Raw genomic sequence first — 18,205 nt, forward strand, 5'->3', positions numbered from 1 at the left:
TGGGAAAGGAAGAAGCTGGAATTAAAGATTTAATAAAATTGGACTAAAATAATTTGGGAATAAACAAGTATAAAACTAAAGCTGGACTTAAGATTGTCAAAGAATAATAATAACAAAGTTTACAAATTGGAGACTGGACTGTACTGGAATATTGAGGTTCGAAAAACCTTAAATAAAAAAATAGGGGAAAAGGGTGAAGACTTTGTATAATGGAGAGTGTCACCTTTTGATAAAAAATTGGCTCAAATAAAAGGGAAAGCATCCTGTTTTTGAATGAACTGGTGTGGATATAACATTACAGAAATATTGAAACAAAGTAAGAATTTTAGAAAGTGAAAGCAGAACCAGAATAAAAGAAAAAGCAAGGAAAGATTGTTTGTGGGACTGATTGACGTTTTTGGTATAAACCCTGGACTGGAATAACTGAGAACCTTAAAAAACTGAAAGAAGAAGGAAAGTAAAAGTGGTTTCTTTTTGTGAACTTTAACGATCATAAAATATAAGAATGATGATATCTCTTCGGGAATTAAAAATGGAACTTAAAAATATGAGAGAATTACTACAGGAAAGAGGCGAATCACTTTGCTCTGTGCTAGAAAAAATGGAAATGGCGATTGAAGAACAAGAAGAAATATTTTCAGAGGAGGAGGAATTGACTCAAGGAGAAGACATTTTAAATAGACAATTAACACAAAGAATGCTACAAAGAAGTGGGGAAAGAAGGAAGGTTAAAAAGTTGAGATTTAAGAAGGCAATTAAAAGAGGGAATACCTGTGAAGTCAGGAAAGGCAGGAAGATTCAGCAGAAAAGGGGAAAGGAAGATATTAAGAAAGAGAGAGATATAAACTGGAATGAGAAAAGATATGGGGAAAAGAGGGGGAGGAGAAGCAGCAAGAAACAGGCATATGAAAGAAAGAAATACAGAAATAGTAAAATGTTGAAAGGAAATTGTTTCTTTACAATTAAAAGAAGGAATACCTGTGAAGTCAGGAAAGGCAGAAAGTCCCAGCAGAAAAGGGGAAAGGAAGATATTAAGAAAGAGAGGGATATAAACTGGAATGAGAAAAGATATGGGGAAAAGAGGGGGAGGAGAAGCAGTAAGAAACAGGCATGTGAAAGAAAGAAACACAGAACTAGTAAAATGTTGAAAAGAAATTGTTTTTTTCAGAGATAATGGTTGATGAATTAAAAAGGGGATTCTGCAGGGTGACAAGGGGTAAAAGAATATTTCTGCAATTAAAAATATTTAGAAAATAGGGTAATATAGATACTGATAACTCTTATTAAAGGGGGGGGGGGGAAATATGCTGTGGAATCCAATTGAAAAGATGTAATGATTAATGGTTTATTGGGAATTAAGATGAGGGAATAAAGGTATATTCTAATCATTAAGGTGTCACACTCAAAATAGTAAAAGAGGGGAAACCTGTACTTGTTCTTTTTTCTTTTTGTGTGTGTGTTAAAACTCGTATTAATCTAGAATTCATAAAAAAAAGTGTAATGCAAAAGGAATATGACAGACTAAAGAACCAGATAAATTAATAAGTTTAATATAGATTATTAAAAGCAAGGAGAGACATTGGTAACTTCATTATTACTACTATTAGGCAAATATATATTGTTTATTTTTATTTTTAAAATAAATATTAAAGGATTATATTTGAAATAATTGAAATGAAATAAAAAGATGTTTAGATTGAGATTAATGAAAGAATTTAGAATTAAACTTTATTATTATTATTATTAGGCAAACACATATTGTTTATCTTTATATTTAAAAATAAATACTAAAGGATTATATTTGAAATAATTGAAATGAAACAAAAAGATGTTTCGATTGAGATTAATGAAAGAATTTAGAATTAATGTGTTTGTTTCTCTCCTTACTGAAAATTTGGAATGGAAAAGATAATAATAGAATTAAGTATGCATATATCAATGTATAATTGCTGTCATATTTGTATGTAAAGGTGATGACCCGGAAATATGTTGTCCACTAAAAAGAGATTTTTGTTTTTAATGTGAAAAACTGAATAAAGTTTGTTAAAAAAACAACAACAATTCATATGTAAAGTTTTTCTGGCAAAATATTTCTTAACTCTTCAAGCAAAACTCGCTACCAATGAATACTTCATTGCTATTTGATGGTCTTTCCATACTTAAAAGGGTCTTTTGTGAAAATAAAGTCTTTTCCAAGAACAGTCAGTTGTGGTCTCAGTCATTTAGAAGAGAATTCCGCAATCTTTTTGGTTTTGTGGATCAGTGTGGGGGAAGAAGGGATGGTTCCACACTTGTGCAAATGGAGCACACCGCTCATCCACTGTTCACGCAAGTGGGGATGCGCTCATCTGCCACTGTTCACGCAAGTGGGGACATAAGCTCATCTGCCACTTCCATGGCCCAGTTCCAAACAGCTCAAGGCCCAGAGGTGGTCCGTGGCCCAAGGGTTGGGAACTCCTGGTTTAGAAATCTGGTTTAGAAAAGTTTTAAGTAACTTACATTGCATATTATGAAGAGCTAGTATTTAGACAAAACTCACAACAAAATTAGCTAATCTTGTATTTCTTGTATTTAATTTCGTTTGTGATTATTTGCTATTTACAGCCATCATGATCAGCCATCTCACTTAGTTTAACACTGTAGGTTGCATATATCCAGAAGTTATTTTGTTTTATGCTGTTATTAGGTCTTTTTAAAAATCAAACCCTAGAAAAGGCTGAAGAAGTTCCACTATCCTATCAGGATTTCTGCAAGATCATTTCCCACCCTTCATAAAAGTTTATAAAGGAAAATGTCATTGAAAGGAAGATCTCTTTTATTTTGTATGAATACTCATTCAGTTCAAATGATAAAAGACAGATATAAGCACGTGAAATTCTTCAATTCTGACTTTGATAATATCTCTTTGTAATTGTTATTATTTTGATATAAACATATTCATAGACCATTTCTTGTTTTTGAAAATAGTCATGTTATCTCAGGTTTAGATTTCTATACTAATTCCCAAATAATTTCTTTCTTTGGATGGGCATGCCATTACAATAAATTTCGATCCTAGTGAGTCTTATAATTCTTATAATTATATTGAATGATGGGCCTCCCAACTGTTTTACACCTTTGCACTGAACATATTTACTGAACATATTTATTCAGAACCTTTCTGGGTTCATGTCCCTTTGCTTTAAGTGCATTTAATCACAGAGGCCTTTATTGATGATAGGCTTCATAGTAGGATAATTACAGGTAATTCAAATATTTTTTTTATCTATTTCTCATTAAACCTATAATGAAAGTATCTTTCTATTTGCTGTTTAATGCTTGAGCATTTCTTGAAGGAAGATGGCTGCTGACATTCTCCCTTGAAATATACTATATTTCATCCATTTTGTTACCCACATTCATCCTTGTATGACTGCTTTTCTTCCTAATTTCTTCTTCTTAGATCAAAGTCAGTGTAGCACAGGGCCATATGTGCACCCCTTCACCTAAGCCTCGTTTCAAAAGCTATGCATACACACAAACTGCTTATGTCATGTCCTCTGACCAAAAAGGGATGATGTTCCCTCCGCAGGTCTGTCAATATTATTTTTTGTTGTGAATAACACTCTTCTTCTAATATGCCTGTGCTTGCTGTGGGAAATAAATGCATCCTTTTTGCTTATGTCCATTTTAATTTTCAGTGGTATTCTTCTTAGGTCACCAGATGGGTGACCTTGGGCCAGTCATTTTCGCTCTACCCAAGAAAGAAAGCAAACTACTTCCAGAAAATCTTGCTAAGAAAACTGTAGGCACTTGTTCAGGTAGTCTCCCAGAATCGGACACAAGTGGACCGGGAAAAAAAAATCGCAACATGACTAAAGCAAATTGTTCAATAACTGCAGGATAGCTCATATATTTCTGCATATATCTGTCATTATTATTTATCTTCTGTAGTCTTTATTTTTGATTGTTAAATACCTTTAATTAGTGACAGAAATCACAGCAGATCTGTTTTTCCTCTATTGTCTTACCCACAGCCATATTAACTCCTCTAGCTATATTAAATACTGTTTCCTCTACCCATTATCAAGGCTAATATTTCCCCATTTTAGAGTAAATTTACATTATTCTATTTCTTTTTAATTGCATTTTAAAATAAATATTTCTGTATGATGTGTAGTATCTATCTTTTCCTGAATACCTTAAAAGCATAATTTGATAGGCACCAGGTACCTGCCTGGTTTCCTGAATGGACAATTTCATTCAATGGAGAAGGGAGATGTGAATCTGCCTGGAGATCTCTTTTCTGTGGTGTCCCTCAAGGATCTCCATTTCCTCCATTTCTTTTTAACATCTACATGAAATTGCTGAGGCAAATCATGCATTAGCATTAGGTTTCATATCATCAGTATGATGATTGTTAGCGTTCCAAGCAGTGGTGAGATTCAGCTGATTTGCACTGGTTCAATAGAACCAATAGCTAATTTTTTGTGGAGTTCAGTGAAACGGCTAAACTGAGGGGCAGGAAGCCCTGCCATACCCTGTCTCGCTCCATGTGCCCCAATGAAAGGCAACGGCAGCCTGGCCGCTTCCCTTCCTTGCCCTCTCTGGCGCTGGAAGCCAACTGTCAGCCACACACCCAGTTGCCCATTCATTCCCCCCCCCCCTGTGTGTGTGGGGGGTTTCACCTGGTGACATAGTCCACACAGGCCAGGAGCCGCCCTGCCATCCTCCATGAGTTTGAGATGCTGTTGAGGAAAGGTGCCAATGACTCCACAGGCCTCTCTCTCTCCTCCGCAGGCCTCTCCCTCTCCTCCACCACTGCCCAGATGCCTTCACTTCCCCAAGAAAAGTGGTCAAAGAAAGAGGATTCTATCGTGTTGAATGCCATAATTAAACCATAGCTTCTTAAGATGCCATCTCTGTTACTGGATAAAGTGCACAGTGCGGAAGCTCACTGCACTTGGACTGGGGTAGTAGGACCATCCAGGGGGGCACTTGTAATTCTGGCTGGGGGTGTGGGTGGCCAGGTGTGGTCGCACCGTGCATTGCCTCAGCGGGCTGTGGCGCAGTCCAGGGCTTGACTGAGCTGATGAAGCTGGTAGACAGCTAGCCACTTGAGCCACTGGAATGGAGGCTTTATCCCATCAGAGAGGGAACATCAAGGTTAGCTGGCTCAAGATAACCTACATTTTTTTATTCTTGAACAATGGATAATAGACCATTACTAGCAGTGTAAAATAAAATGCTTTTATTCCATTTTTAAAAAGTCTGCATACACAGGAAAAAATATTTTAAAAGAGATAGGTCTACTACTAAATATATCTCTATAGACCCATATCAGTTCACAACTATTATGTGGAACCTACAATAAGGGAAATTAATAAGTTTCCAGATCAGTTTAAAGTAATCATACAAACTTGTTTTATGGAAGTTGCAAATTTACCTGGAATGTGTACATTTTTGCTACCTAAAATAGAAAAAGAAAAAATTGTATACAGAAAGATAGATAGATGATAGATAGATAGATAGATGATAGATAGATAGATAGATAGATAGATAGATAGATAGATAGATAGATAGATAGATAGATAGATGATAGATAGATAGATAGATAGATAGATAGATGATAGATAGATGATAGATAGAATATATACGTGCATGCAGAAATGAGCCGAATACATTAATTGCCATTAATTTATTTTTGCAATTCATTCTGCTTTTCAAAAAATGGGCATCTGGCACCCTGTTTTGCTATTGGAAATACAGTGTGTCCTTATGTTCTCCATCAGATGTCCATTCACTCTATCATCTGCACTTTCAAAGAAGAATGTGTCAACGGTTGATTTCACTAGGCCCTTAAGCTTTACATCAGTTCTGTTGAGAATTAAAACAAACTAAATTCTGCACCAGTCAATTTATATCTTCTAAATATAAGATTTTGTTAAAAGAAATGTGTTTCTGGTTTGGACATTTGTAACTAAAATTCTCTGTATAGATCTTTTGAATGGGAAGGAAGAAAAGAACTTTTTTTTCCTTTTGCAAGGAAAATGTTTGGCCTAGTGTGTCATAGGCTTTTTCCCTCCATGAGGTAAATGTAGGATTCCCCTAATTATTTAAAAATAAAATATGCAGAAAATAAAGTCAACCTTCCTTACTAAATTTATCTCTCTCTCTCTCTCTCTCTCTCACACACACACACACTCTCTCTCTCATAAAAATGTTCAATATAGCATGTTTTGTCTTGTGTAAAAAATTGTGATGTAAATAAAACAAAAAAAATGATGATGAAGCTCCACTTTCCTAATAAAAAGCAGAGAAGTGTCCCTGCCATAAATTGTTAGTTTTATATCTGCCATTCATTAGGAAGCATGGAAGCAGAGACAGATATATTAAGTGCAAGGAAAAAAATACTGCTGTTGCCTTTAAAAGACAAGCATGATTCTGGCATAACAATAATAATGTAGAAATGTCATTGTTTAAAAATCCTAGTTTATTTGATCTCTAATTTAATTCTTGGTAAAGATAATGTTATAGGTTATACCGAAATGTAAAAAAAATGGAGGAATTATTTTAACTTACAACTGCATTTTTATAAATATTTACAATGTTTGTATGCATTAATGTAGCTTTGCATGCAGTTATAGTGTAACTGAATATACAAACTGAGCTCTCCACAATTCATAAAACAATTAACGTTTTTTATTTTTAACAAAACATACCTGTAACTAAAGCTGTGCATGAAGAATCTCTGATTACTTTTTTCTGTTAATATTTATGAGATGGCTTTGTACCCAATACCAATTCCAGTGCCTTTGTACAAAATAATAAAAATCTGTATATCAGATCTAATTTTAGGTGAAACTGATGCATTTGATTTATTAGTTATTAAATTAACATGACATTTCATTTATTAATCCAGAAAAAAGTATACTAGTAAATTGTTCCTTAAATACATTATTTATTTATCAGCATTTTGAAAGTCAAGAACAGAAGTTATTTGCAACTTCACCCATGAGTTCAGAAACAGACCTAGAAAGCTACCAAACTGCATTAGAAAAAGTCCTATCATGGCTTCTGTCTGCTGAAGATTCATTGCAAGCACAAGGAGAGATCTCCGCTGACGTAGAGGAAGTTAAAGAACAGTTTCACACTCATGAGGTATGAATGAACAATGTCTATTTCAATAATTAACCCCAAAACATCACCATATGCTATTCATTTTTCTATGGTTACAGTATATGAAACTAAAAATGTAACATTTGAATTATATATTTATTTCATTTGTTTCCTTTTTACAAAACACTTAAATCAGATTGTTAATGTCTAAAAACTGGTTTATTCAATAAAAACTGGAATTTTAATGTAATTTGTAAAATATTCATAGGAGTATTTTTTTTCTGTTTTGGTAATCATTGTTATAATGATTTTCCAAGGGTTTTATGATGGAATTAACTGCTCACCAGGGATGTGTTGGTGACATTTTGCAAGCAGGCAGCCAACTTTTGGGAACATTTGGAAAACTTTCAGAAGATGAAGAAAATGAAATACAAGAACAAATGAATATTCTAAATTCACGCTGGGAAAATCTAAGAGTCAGAAGTATGGAAAGACAGAACAAGTAAGTGAATATAAATTTGGATTATCAATACTGGTTGAAATTATTGTTATAGTATAGCATGTCAAAATAATGTGTGTTTTTAATACAAATATATGAATATCAAACCTTATCAAACCATTCCTCACCATTCATTCAGCTTCTTGGATGAGAAGATTTCCAGCTGACATCTCTACGATACCAGATGCAGTGAAACGGACCTCTCCATTCCTGCTCTGGTTTTCCCTGTTTGTGGGCTCCTATAGAAGCCTAAACCTCCCTGGAGGGGAGGCGAAGCTAAGGGGGGGTGTTCTGTGAGGCCACAGGAGAGATCGCAATCTCCTGTTGAATCTTAGAGCTTTTTCCCTCTACACCACAACAAAGAGAAGAGATGGCCAAGATAGCCACCATGAAGTTGGGACAGCCATGGAACATCTCAGAATAGTGCTGGAGCGAAGTTGGTGAACAGTGTTTGGAACTGAGTGAGAAGAATTTTTTTTAATTCAAGTCTTTAAACCCCAAAAAGAATCTGGAAAAGGATTCACAATTATCTTTAACCTAGGAACGACCTGGAACATTGAAAAAAACATTAAAACTGGAGGAGGAACTAGAGGGAAAAAGAAAGAAAAAAATGCTAAAAATATAGAAAATTGGACTTCTAAACTGAACAGGCATTTTGAAACGCTGAAAGTATTTACCCAAAAATTAACACCATCTTTGTGTTGTGGAAAAAAGGGGGAAATGGCTTAATATTGAAATTTAAATAAAGAGCGCCACCTGCTGATGAAAGAACGAATAGCATATTCCCAAAACATTGTTTATTGGAGAATTAAATGCTTTTTGCCAATTAAATGGAACTATAGTGGGGGGGGGGGGGGAGCCAGCCAGGTTTGCCACAGAACCATTGAAAATAAGACTAGGGAACCATAGTCAGATGCTCACATTCATTGTAGCACCAGGAATGGAAGTGCCACTAGTCCTACGACTCACGTGGCTACAGAAATGGAATCCAAAAATAAACTGGAAGAGAGGAAATGTACATTTCCAGAAACATGTACCATTTGCAAACTGCCCAGAGAAAAGGAATAGAGAACAGAGAACCAGCCATGGCCAGTCAGCCAGCTGAACCCATTAACATCCCCAACAAATACCAGGATTTAGCCCAAGCATTTAGCGAGGAGGCTTCTGATGAACTCCCACCCCATCATGGCACAGACTACGCCATTGAAATCCTACCAGGGGCTAAACTTCCAAAACCGGAAATGTACTGCATATCCCCCAGAGAACTAAAAGAACTCAGAGCATTTATCGATAAAAATCTAAAAAGGGGATTCATCGAACCTACCCGACCAAAAATAGCAGCCCCAGTATTATTCCGCGAAAAGAAAGATGGCTCTTTGTGTCTATGTGTGAATTACCAAAACCTAAATGCCATCTGTGTGGAGAATATGTACCCACTCCCCTCATGAATGACATGTTAGCCCACCTCTCTAAAGGAATTTTTTTTTCAAAGTTAGACCTATGAGAGGCATACTACCGCATTAGAATAAGGGAAGGGGATGAGTGGAAAATGGCTTTTAACATCCCACTGGGTTGCTACCAATTTAAAGTGCTCCTTTTTGGATTACAAGGAGCCCCTGCTGTATTCATGCAATTAATTAATGAGACCCTCCATGAATTTTTGTACAAAGGAGTTCTCGTTTATCTCAATTATATTTTAATCTACACTGAGACAAAAGAAGAACACACCAAATTACTTCATGCAGTCCTTACAAAAGTCCTAAACACCAAACTATATGCAAAACTCTCTAAATGTGAATTCCATCAGGAAAAAATTGATTACCTGGGATATAGAATATCCCATGAGGGAATAGAGATAGACACACAAAAAGTAAAAGCTGTCATTGATTGGGAGACATCCCATACTCGCAAACAACTGCAAAGCTTCCTGGGTTTTGCAAACTTTTACCGCCAGTTCATTCCAGCTTTTGCGAATATCATCCTCCCCACCACAAGTTTGTTAAAAACGAAAGGGGGGGGGGGGGAGATGCCAAAGCCAAAGTAACCCCTTACTTGGATGATGGAATGTCAAGTGGCATTCAAAAACATTAAACAACTGTTCTCAGCAGAACCAATCCTGAAACACCCAGACCCTGAACAAGCATTTGTCATCCAAGCAGATGCTTGCGATGTAGCAGTTGGACCAGTTCTATTCCAAAAGAATGGACATGGACAGCTACAACCATGTGCTTATACTTCCAAGAAACTGACAGAAACCGAGCAAAGATGGGCCATATGGGAGAAAGGGGCATATGCTGTGCGATGGGCACATTCTCAGTGGAGACATTTCCTGGAAGGAAACCAAATCCCCTTTGAAGTCTGGACTGATCATAAAAATCTAGAAGCCCTGAAAACTCCACGGAAACTCTCAGAAAAACAAGCAAGGTGAACTCAATATTTTAAACGGTTTAATTTCATTCTCAAATATTTCCCAAGGAGGAAACATTTCTTGGCAGATACCCTGTCCAGGAAACCCCAATACAGCAGCAAAAAGATTGAAGTTATAAAACCCATGATCCAACCAACCCAACTTGCAGCCAAAGTAATCACTTGGGCACAAGGGAAGAAAGAATCACTGACTGACAATGTAACAACTTCAATATTTAAGGAGGCACTACTTAAGGATGACTGGCTCCAGCCTAACAAAAACACTTGCTTCCTCAAAGATGGTCTAGCCTGGGTAGGAAACAAACTTTACGTCCCTGCCAGCCAGAGGATGGACCTCATGAAACCTTGCCACAATTCAAAAATAGCAGGACACTTTGGTTTTGTAAAAACCTTGCACTTCATCAAAAGACCATTTTGGTGGCCATCTCTCAAAAAGGTCATTGAAAGCTATGTTGCCAGTTGCCCCATCTGTACTGCCGCAAAAAGAAGACAAGGAAAATCTCCTGGACTTTTACAAACAGTGGCAGAACCTTCAGCACCCTGTAAAGAGATCTCTGTGGACTTTATAGTGGAGCTCCCTGAAAGTGCGGGGAATACTGTCATTTGGGTTGTAACTGATCTTTTTTCAAAACAGGTTCATTTTTTACCATGCCAGAAGATCCCAACAGCCAAGGCCTTGGCAAAGATGTTTTTAATACACATTTATTGCCTTCATGGAGCTCCCCAAAAGATTATCTCGGATGGGGTGTACAATTCACATCCACATATTGGCAGGCATTTTTAAACCTATTAGGCTCCACCCCGGGGTTGTCATCGTCAAATCATCGTCAGACTAATGGCGGGGCTGAGAGATCGAACAGCGTATTAGAACAATATTTAAGATGCTTTATTAATTACCAACAGGACAATTGGACTGACCGCCTTCCTTTTGCAGAGGTAGCATACAACAACTCGGTCCACAGCAGCACTGGTTTCACCCCATTCCAGGTAGCCACGGGCCAAGAATTCAACCCCATGCCGGAACTACCCACCAAGGAACCCAAAATTTCCTCTCTTAAGGGGTGGATTAATAATTTGCAGGCCATTTGGCCAGTGGTCAGTCTAGCCCTACAAAAGGCTAGAGCATCTTTTAAAGCTCAAGAGGAGAAAAAACTCTGCGATCCTAAACCATTCAAAATTGGGGACGGTGTATATTTGTCCACAAAATTCCTAAAATCGTTGCAACCCTCTAAGAAACTGGGACTAAAATTCATTGGGTCATTTCCCATCTCGAGAATTATTAACCCTATTACGGTAGAGCTTCTACTTCCCAAAACACTTAGACAGGTTTCACTGTAGCCTACTCAAACCAGAGATCACTTCAAACCTTAGCCCCCCCCCCCTTGCCACACCTCCAACTCCCATTATGGTACACGGGAACAACATTTTGAAATTAAAGAGATCCTTGATCGCGCACTCACCCTGGTTCCACACAATATTTAGTAGCTTGGAAATACCTTCCTTCCTCAGAAAATTAGTGGGTAGCCAAACGACATGTAAAAGCACCCACATTACTATGGAAGTTTCACCTGAAATACCCTCACAAACCATCCTAAGTTGTAAATGGAACACATGTCTTATGTTTTCCAGGTAGATTTATCAAATTTTTGAGGAGGGCAAGATGTCAGATCTGTGTATCTGCCATTCTTCAATGGAAGAAGAAAGGGGGGGGGAGTTAGTACAATTAATCCTTTTTGATGTAACCTGAATATATTAAATCCTATATTGATTCTGTATAACTTGCTTACTATATACAACTGGAGGAGTGGAGCCAGATGTCCAGAAACTTGTCACCTCTTGAAGAAATAACAAGATGAGAAGGAACCATAAAAATTCCAGCTCTGGAAGACACTCCTGGAAATTCTACTAAGATACATTCCCAGAGAAGGGGAGGGGGGAATTAACTTGTTGGTTCTTTGTTTGACTAAATCCACATCTGAATAAGGGGAGGGATTTTAACTTCCTTTATCTATGACTGTATGCCTGGGGATATCTTAGACTCTGCTTTGCCTAGTGTTGAGATAAAATCCCTTTCAGTAAAAGATTCCTTTTGAAACACCTGGTCTTCAGAAGTTCATTCTTTTCGGTTGAAGGGGAAAAGTCCAATGCTTACACTGATACTATTGTGATCTGAAAAATATGTTCCATGTATACACTTATGCCCACAGAAGATCCAAACTATATATGTACCAAATGTAAACTGATCAAATTATAGAAAAAATAAATAAAGGATCTAGACTCTAGAGGAAACATTGGAAGTGTTAAATAGAAATATTAGACAAGACATAGAAATTAAAGATATGGAAATAAAAATTCAGTCTTTTTCTGGGCCCATAATCTGTTCAGTGTATTGCAGCATAAATTCAGCACCAGAAAAGTAAACGCAGATGGGTGAGGCTTCATTTAACTTCTTTATAAACACATAAAGTAAATTTTACAATATCAGTTGCACATTTCTCCAACATGAAGCAAACTCAAACAGAAGCAGACATGTTACAGGTTCAGAGCAGAACAGCAATTCAGGAGCTCAGAAACAGACATCAGTTTTACTTTAGTTCAGCAAGCAAGCAAGTCACACAGCAGAAGAGAGAAGCAGAATTATTTTCAATAAACAGACTTAGAGCTTAACATAACTTCAGAGCTGCAGAGCTTAATATAGAGCCATGCCTGGGCTACTTCTAGTTTCAGTTTCCAAACAGTCCTCATTGGCTGACGTAGTTGCTATGCTTATTCATTGGCTGACCTTGTTACCATTCTCTATTCCAGTTCATGGATATACTCTAACACATTTTTGGTTAAACTGTGTGTTGTCTGGGTACAAATAGTTTTAGAAAATAAACATCAAAGCGTTTACAGCAATATTCATTACATTGATATTAATTCTATAATTATCATCATCATGCTTGCTTATCCAGTTCAACAAACCTCCCTTTTTTCATTGATCCTTTTCTTATATTTCCATGTTTCTAACTTCTGTTTATGTCAGCTAACCATTGATAAAATAAATCCCAAGCCAAAAGTATTCAGATTCTTTCTTTTCTTTAATTGTAAGTGTTAATCTACCAATTTCTGCACATTCTAGTATCTTTTTAGTCACATTTTCATCTGCACATTCATCTTCACTTTTCTGTTGTTGTGCAAATACAATTCTGGCTACAGTCAATACATGTAAAATCAAATATGTTTTCCCCTTGTTATACCTACCAGGTAAAATACCCAACAAAAATATTTCTGGTTTTAAATCAATATGTTGCTGTACCATTTTTTTCCATTTTTTATGAGTTTGGTGGTTCTTGAGGTCCAAAAGGTTGGTGACCCCTGATCTATAAAACATTTTATTTAGGTTTTCTTTACATGCAGTTGACATTGTTAGTTTATAATTTCTATCCCAGATTCTGCCATTTAGCTATATTTTATAACCATTTTTCCCCATACTATCATTGTTCATTTACTTGCTCATCTTCCATCTTAATACTAAATAAGTATCTATATATTTTCTTTATTAGCTTTCCATCTGTCCCTGTTAGTATTTGACTTAATTCTGCTAATTCTTTATAAAAACCATACATTTTAGCATCCTTTTCATATTGAGATTGGATCTGTATTTGTGGCCACCATGTAATGTCAATCCCTTGACTACTCAGTTCTTGCTTAGTTTTAAGTTCCTCCTTTTCTTTCAGGATGTATTTATATCCGCTAATGTTTTCTATATTGATAACATTTGGGTGAATTTGTGCCTCCATTGTGGAGAGCCAGACTGGTGGTGTTGTTCTTTAATTTTCCTCATACTGATAATAATGCATTCTTAATATAATGTCTTATTTTTTCCATATCATAAAAAGGCATTCCAACCCAGTTGGAGATCATGTCCCTCTTTTGTGTCTCAAACCAATCCATTCTTTTATTCATGTAAGTACTGAGCCTGACAATACAACTCCCAATCTGGCAGCCCAAAGCCCCCTCTGTTTTTTTGAATCTTGCAGCATTTTCAAACTTATTCTTGCTTTTTTCACTTGCCAAATGTATCTTAATATTATTTAATTCTTCAAAATATTTTTTCCAGCTTTATCGGTATTGTTTGGACTAGATATAATAGTCTAAGTAAGATATTCATTTTTATAGTAGCAATTCTTCCTGTCAACAACTGTTGCAGGTTTTTCCTCTTCTCCAACTCTGTTTTAATTTATCGTAATTTATAATAACAATTTATAATAATTATCTTCTTTAATGGTTGCACATCTTGCCGTTAATTAGATTCCTAGATATTTGACTTTCTTGACTATCTGAATATCTATCCTCTTCATTAACTCTTTTTTCTGTGTATCTGTAAGATTTTTGACTAGAATTTTAGATTTTTCTTCATTTATTTTCGGTCCTGCACCAAAAGAATATGGTGATATTCTATTTTTTAATTAATTTGGTACAATTTCTTGTGGATCTTCCAAGATAAAAACCAAATCATCTGCAAACACCTGTAGCTTGTATTTTTCTTTAAAGCTGAGAGATTGCTTGTTTTAAAAGTAAGAAACACGGCAAGAGGCTTTGCACGATGGCTGAAAAAATTAAAGAGAGATCTCTACCCCGTTTGGATCAGAAGAACTATATTATTTGGTCTGCAAAGATGGAATGTTTCCTGAAAGCTAAAGAGCTTTGGAATATTGTTGAAAATCCACCTTTGTCTGTGCAAAGAGCATAAAGCATGATAACCTTTATATGTTACAGGGACAAAAAGTTCAATGTGCACAAACATTTGGCAATGTTGCAAAACATGATTCATGTGTTCATCTTTTACACATAAAGCTTGGGCATGCCAGCTTCTACGTTTTGCAGAAGATGGGCCAATTTGCAGAAAGTTTAAATGTAAAGGTATGTAAAGCATATTTGGATTGTGCAGTAGGCAAAACATCAAAGTCCAAGGCATTCCCAGTAAGCAAAAGTAGCACAAGGCAGACAACAAGAGCTCTAGAGCTGGTACATGCAGATTTGGTGGGCCCAATGCAAGCCAGTTTGGGAGGAGCTAAGTATGCACTGGTCATTGCAGATGACTATAGCAGGTTTGGGTTCTGCTATTTACTAAAGAGTAAAACAGAGGTGCTACAGAAATTTAAGCAATGGGTGAGCTTTGTAGAAAGAAGGTATAAACAACAGGTATGTCAGCTGCAAACTGATAGAGGTTCAGAATTCATGTCAACAAATTTTCAACAGTGGTTGTCAGAGTTAGGAATAACATACAGATGCACAGATCCTTACACAGCAGCTGAGAATGGTGTTGCTGAGAGACGGAATGGAGTCTTGCAAATCATGAAGGACTCACTGCTAGAGGATTCTGGTCAAAGCAGGTCATATTGGGGTGAAGCCATAATGACCGCTAATTATTTAGTTAATAGGTTGTGGAGTTCCTCCTTTAATGATACTGCTTATGCAGTGCTATATGGGGAAAAAACATCTCTAGCACATTTAAGGGTGTTTGGAAGCAATGTGTGGGTGCTTATTCCAAAAGCAATTAGAAAAAAGGGGCAACCAAAGTCTAGAAAGCTCAGGTTTGCGGGCTATGAGCCAGGCTCAAAGAGTTATCGCTTTAGCGATGGGAGCAAAAGAATAGTGATTTCAAGGTCTGTTAGCTTTGCAGAACAAAATTGGAACAGATTTGATGCAAATTTGTGGAATGGTTCGTTTAGTGATGGTGATCCACTTAGTGATGGTAATTCATTTAGTGATGGTAACTCAGTGTTCCGTCAGCATTCAGGGAGGAGAAGCTGAACAAGATGTGAAGCAAGAGAGGGTTGACACACAGGAGCAGTCAGTGCCATTCAGGTCAGAGTGATGGAACAAGGCGATTCCACCTGACAGGTATTCTGCTGGTGAAGTTAAAGTGTGTAATTGTGTGTATGAGCCAAGGAACTATAAAGAAGTATTGGCACTATCTAAAATTGAACAAGTAAAGTGGAAAGAAGCCATGGACAAGGAAATTAAATCCATGAAGTGTTCAAATCTATGATTTTGCCACAGGGTAGCAAAGCTGTAGGATGCAAGTGGGTATACAAGAAAAAGGTACTGCCCAACAATGAGGTACAATATAAAACAAGGTTAGTGGCACAGGGGTTTTCACAGATGAAAAATGTGCACTATGATGAGGTATTCATGCCAACTGTAAAGAGTGAGAGCATCAGGCTGGCACTAGCATTGGCAGTGGCATATGGCCATAAAATTTGGCATTTTGACATAACCACCGCATTTCTCAATGCAGAATTAGGGGAAGATGTTTACATGGTTCAAGCACCAGAGTATGAAAGTAAAAAGCCTAACACAATATATAAATTGAACAAGGCCATTTATGGGCTGAAGCAGTCAGCCAGGAAGTGGAATATCTGTCTAGATAAGGCATTGAAAGGTATTGGGTTCAAGAGTTGCAAGGTTGATGGACTTCCGGTTTGTCGGCTTCGCGAGCGGCAGGGATTTGCGAAGCTGCGCGATCCCTGCCGCGCTAGCCGTTTTGGGGCTCCGACCCACACGGGTGCGGAGCTAGGCTGCCCTGCAGGGGCAGCTGAAGGTAGGGGATCCGGAGAAGGGACTGGGGGTGTTGCAGACCCCTCCCTGGCCGGCAGAACCCCTTTTTCCCAGGACGGTGCAGCGGCGAGTCCGTAATGGCCGCCACAAAGAAGCTGGCAGCCGGGTAAGAATGCGCAGGAGGAAGTGGAGAAAGTGATTGAGAGGAGAAAGTTTTTCTTGGCTCCTAGGACTCTAAGACATATTTAATAAAATTCCTGAAAAGTATGACTTTCTGAATAATACCTGCCAGAAGAGGAAAAAGCGGCTGTTTGAAGGTGCTGAAAGGATAGCTTTCCCTCTTTTCCTACGGAATAAATAACTGGATATTAAGAAACCTATTTTTTTAGGTGGAAATTGGTTTTAAGCGATGAGTGGGAAGAGAGAGGATTAAAAAGAAAATATTTGTATGCTAAGACTTTGTTGGAGCAGATGCCTTAAGGATTTGAAGACTAGAATATATTGTAATAAGATTTTAAACAGATTTGGACTTTCTTTCTCTTGGATTGATATTACCCCAGAAGGAGAAAGTGAGAACTCTGCCTTGGTTTGGACTGATTGATAACTTTGGGACTGTTTTATCTTTTTTATTTTCTTTTGAATATTCTGGTTGTTGTAAGAAGAAAGAAGGAGAAAAGAAAAGAAAAGATTTATAATGGCTCTTTCTGTTGAGGAACTAAGAAAAGAATATGAACAAGCAAAAAAAAATGGTAAAGATGGTGTGGAAGAAGCTTTCCTTTTCTTAGAAATGGCACTTACTAATTATCAACAAACATTACAACAGATGAAGACAGCAGAGGAACAAGAAAGAAAGGAAGGAGCCATCTTTAATGAATCTCAGAATTTGATCCAGAAAGAAGGAAGAGAGAAAGAAAAGAAAAGAAGAGAAAAGAAGAAAACTAAAGGACTTAAGGACTTAAGATCTAAAAAACATTTAAGAAAGGGAAAAATAAAGTGCAAAACCAATATGATGATAGTAAACAAAGGGGAAAAGGAATACGACAGAGAAGGGAAGCCGGTAAGGCAGAGGCTAGAAGAAGGGGGTAGAAAGGTTTGTTGGGAGAAGAAAGAAAGGGAAAAGGTGGAGAAAAGCTACAATGTTTTGAAATTAAATGAAAAAAAAGGAATTTTTTATGGATAATGGATAAAGTATAATTTTTTTAAAAAAAAAGATTTTGCAAGGTACATAAGATGAGATGGTAGTATTGCAATGGTTTAAGAGTTGACAAGAGATTAAAATGTTAAAATGTTTAAAAATGATTGGCTTTAAAACTTAATAATAGGAGAGGTTTAGAATATTGTTTTAATTAAAGAGTTTAATAAAATTATGGTATTGATGTTATTATAAAATTTTTATTATAGTATTTTTTTTTAATATTTGGATTTATTGTCTAATTATGCACTTAATTGTGTTGGATGTATTAGTTAGATAGAATGTACCAAGCAAAATCTGATTGGGTATTAGATATTATTTTAAAGATTAATTTGATTAACTTAGGGGGGAGATAGAAAGGCATCATACTCTGATTAATGATTTCAGGAGAAACTGATTTTCTTTTTTTCATAAGGAATGAGACAAAGGGATGATAAAAAATG

The 18,205-nt window shown here is 36.6% G+C and overlaps 1 protein-coding gene across 7 annotated transcripts in view; it reads left to right on the forward strand.

Moving 5' to 3' along the window:
• DMD (dystrophin) overlaps positions 1-18,205 on the forward strand; it is a 1,185,061-nt gene that overhangs the window by 193,184 nt on the left and 973,672 nt on the right. For all 7 annotated transcript variants that reach the window (XM_087966867.1, XM_087966866.1, XM_087966869.1 and 4 more), the window contains exons 9-10: positions 6,952-7,140; positions 7,416-7,600. In XM_087966867.1, the coding sequence (XP_087822993.1) occupies positions 6,952-7,140; positions 7,416-7,600 (374 nt within the window). The remainder of the gene's footprint in view (positions 1-6,951; positions 7,141-7,415; positions 7,601-18,205) is intronic.

The sequence above is a fragment of the Notechis scutatus genome, chromosome 5 (genome assembly GCF_049901735.1).
Source record: "Notechis scutatus isolate UNSWTSFEM ecotype Mainland chromosome 5, rNotScu1.2, whole genome shotgun sequence".
Lineage (NCBI taxonomy): Eukaryota > Metazoa > Chordata > Lepidosauria > Squamata > Elapidae > Notechis > Notechis scutatus.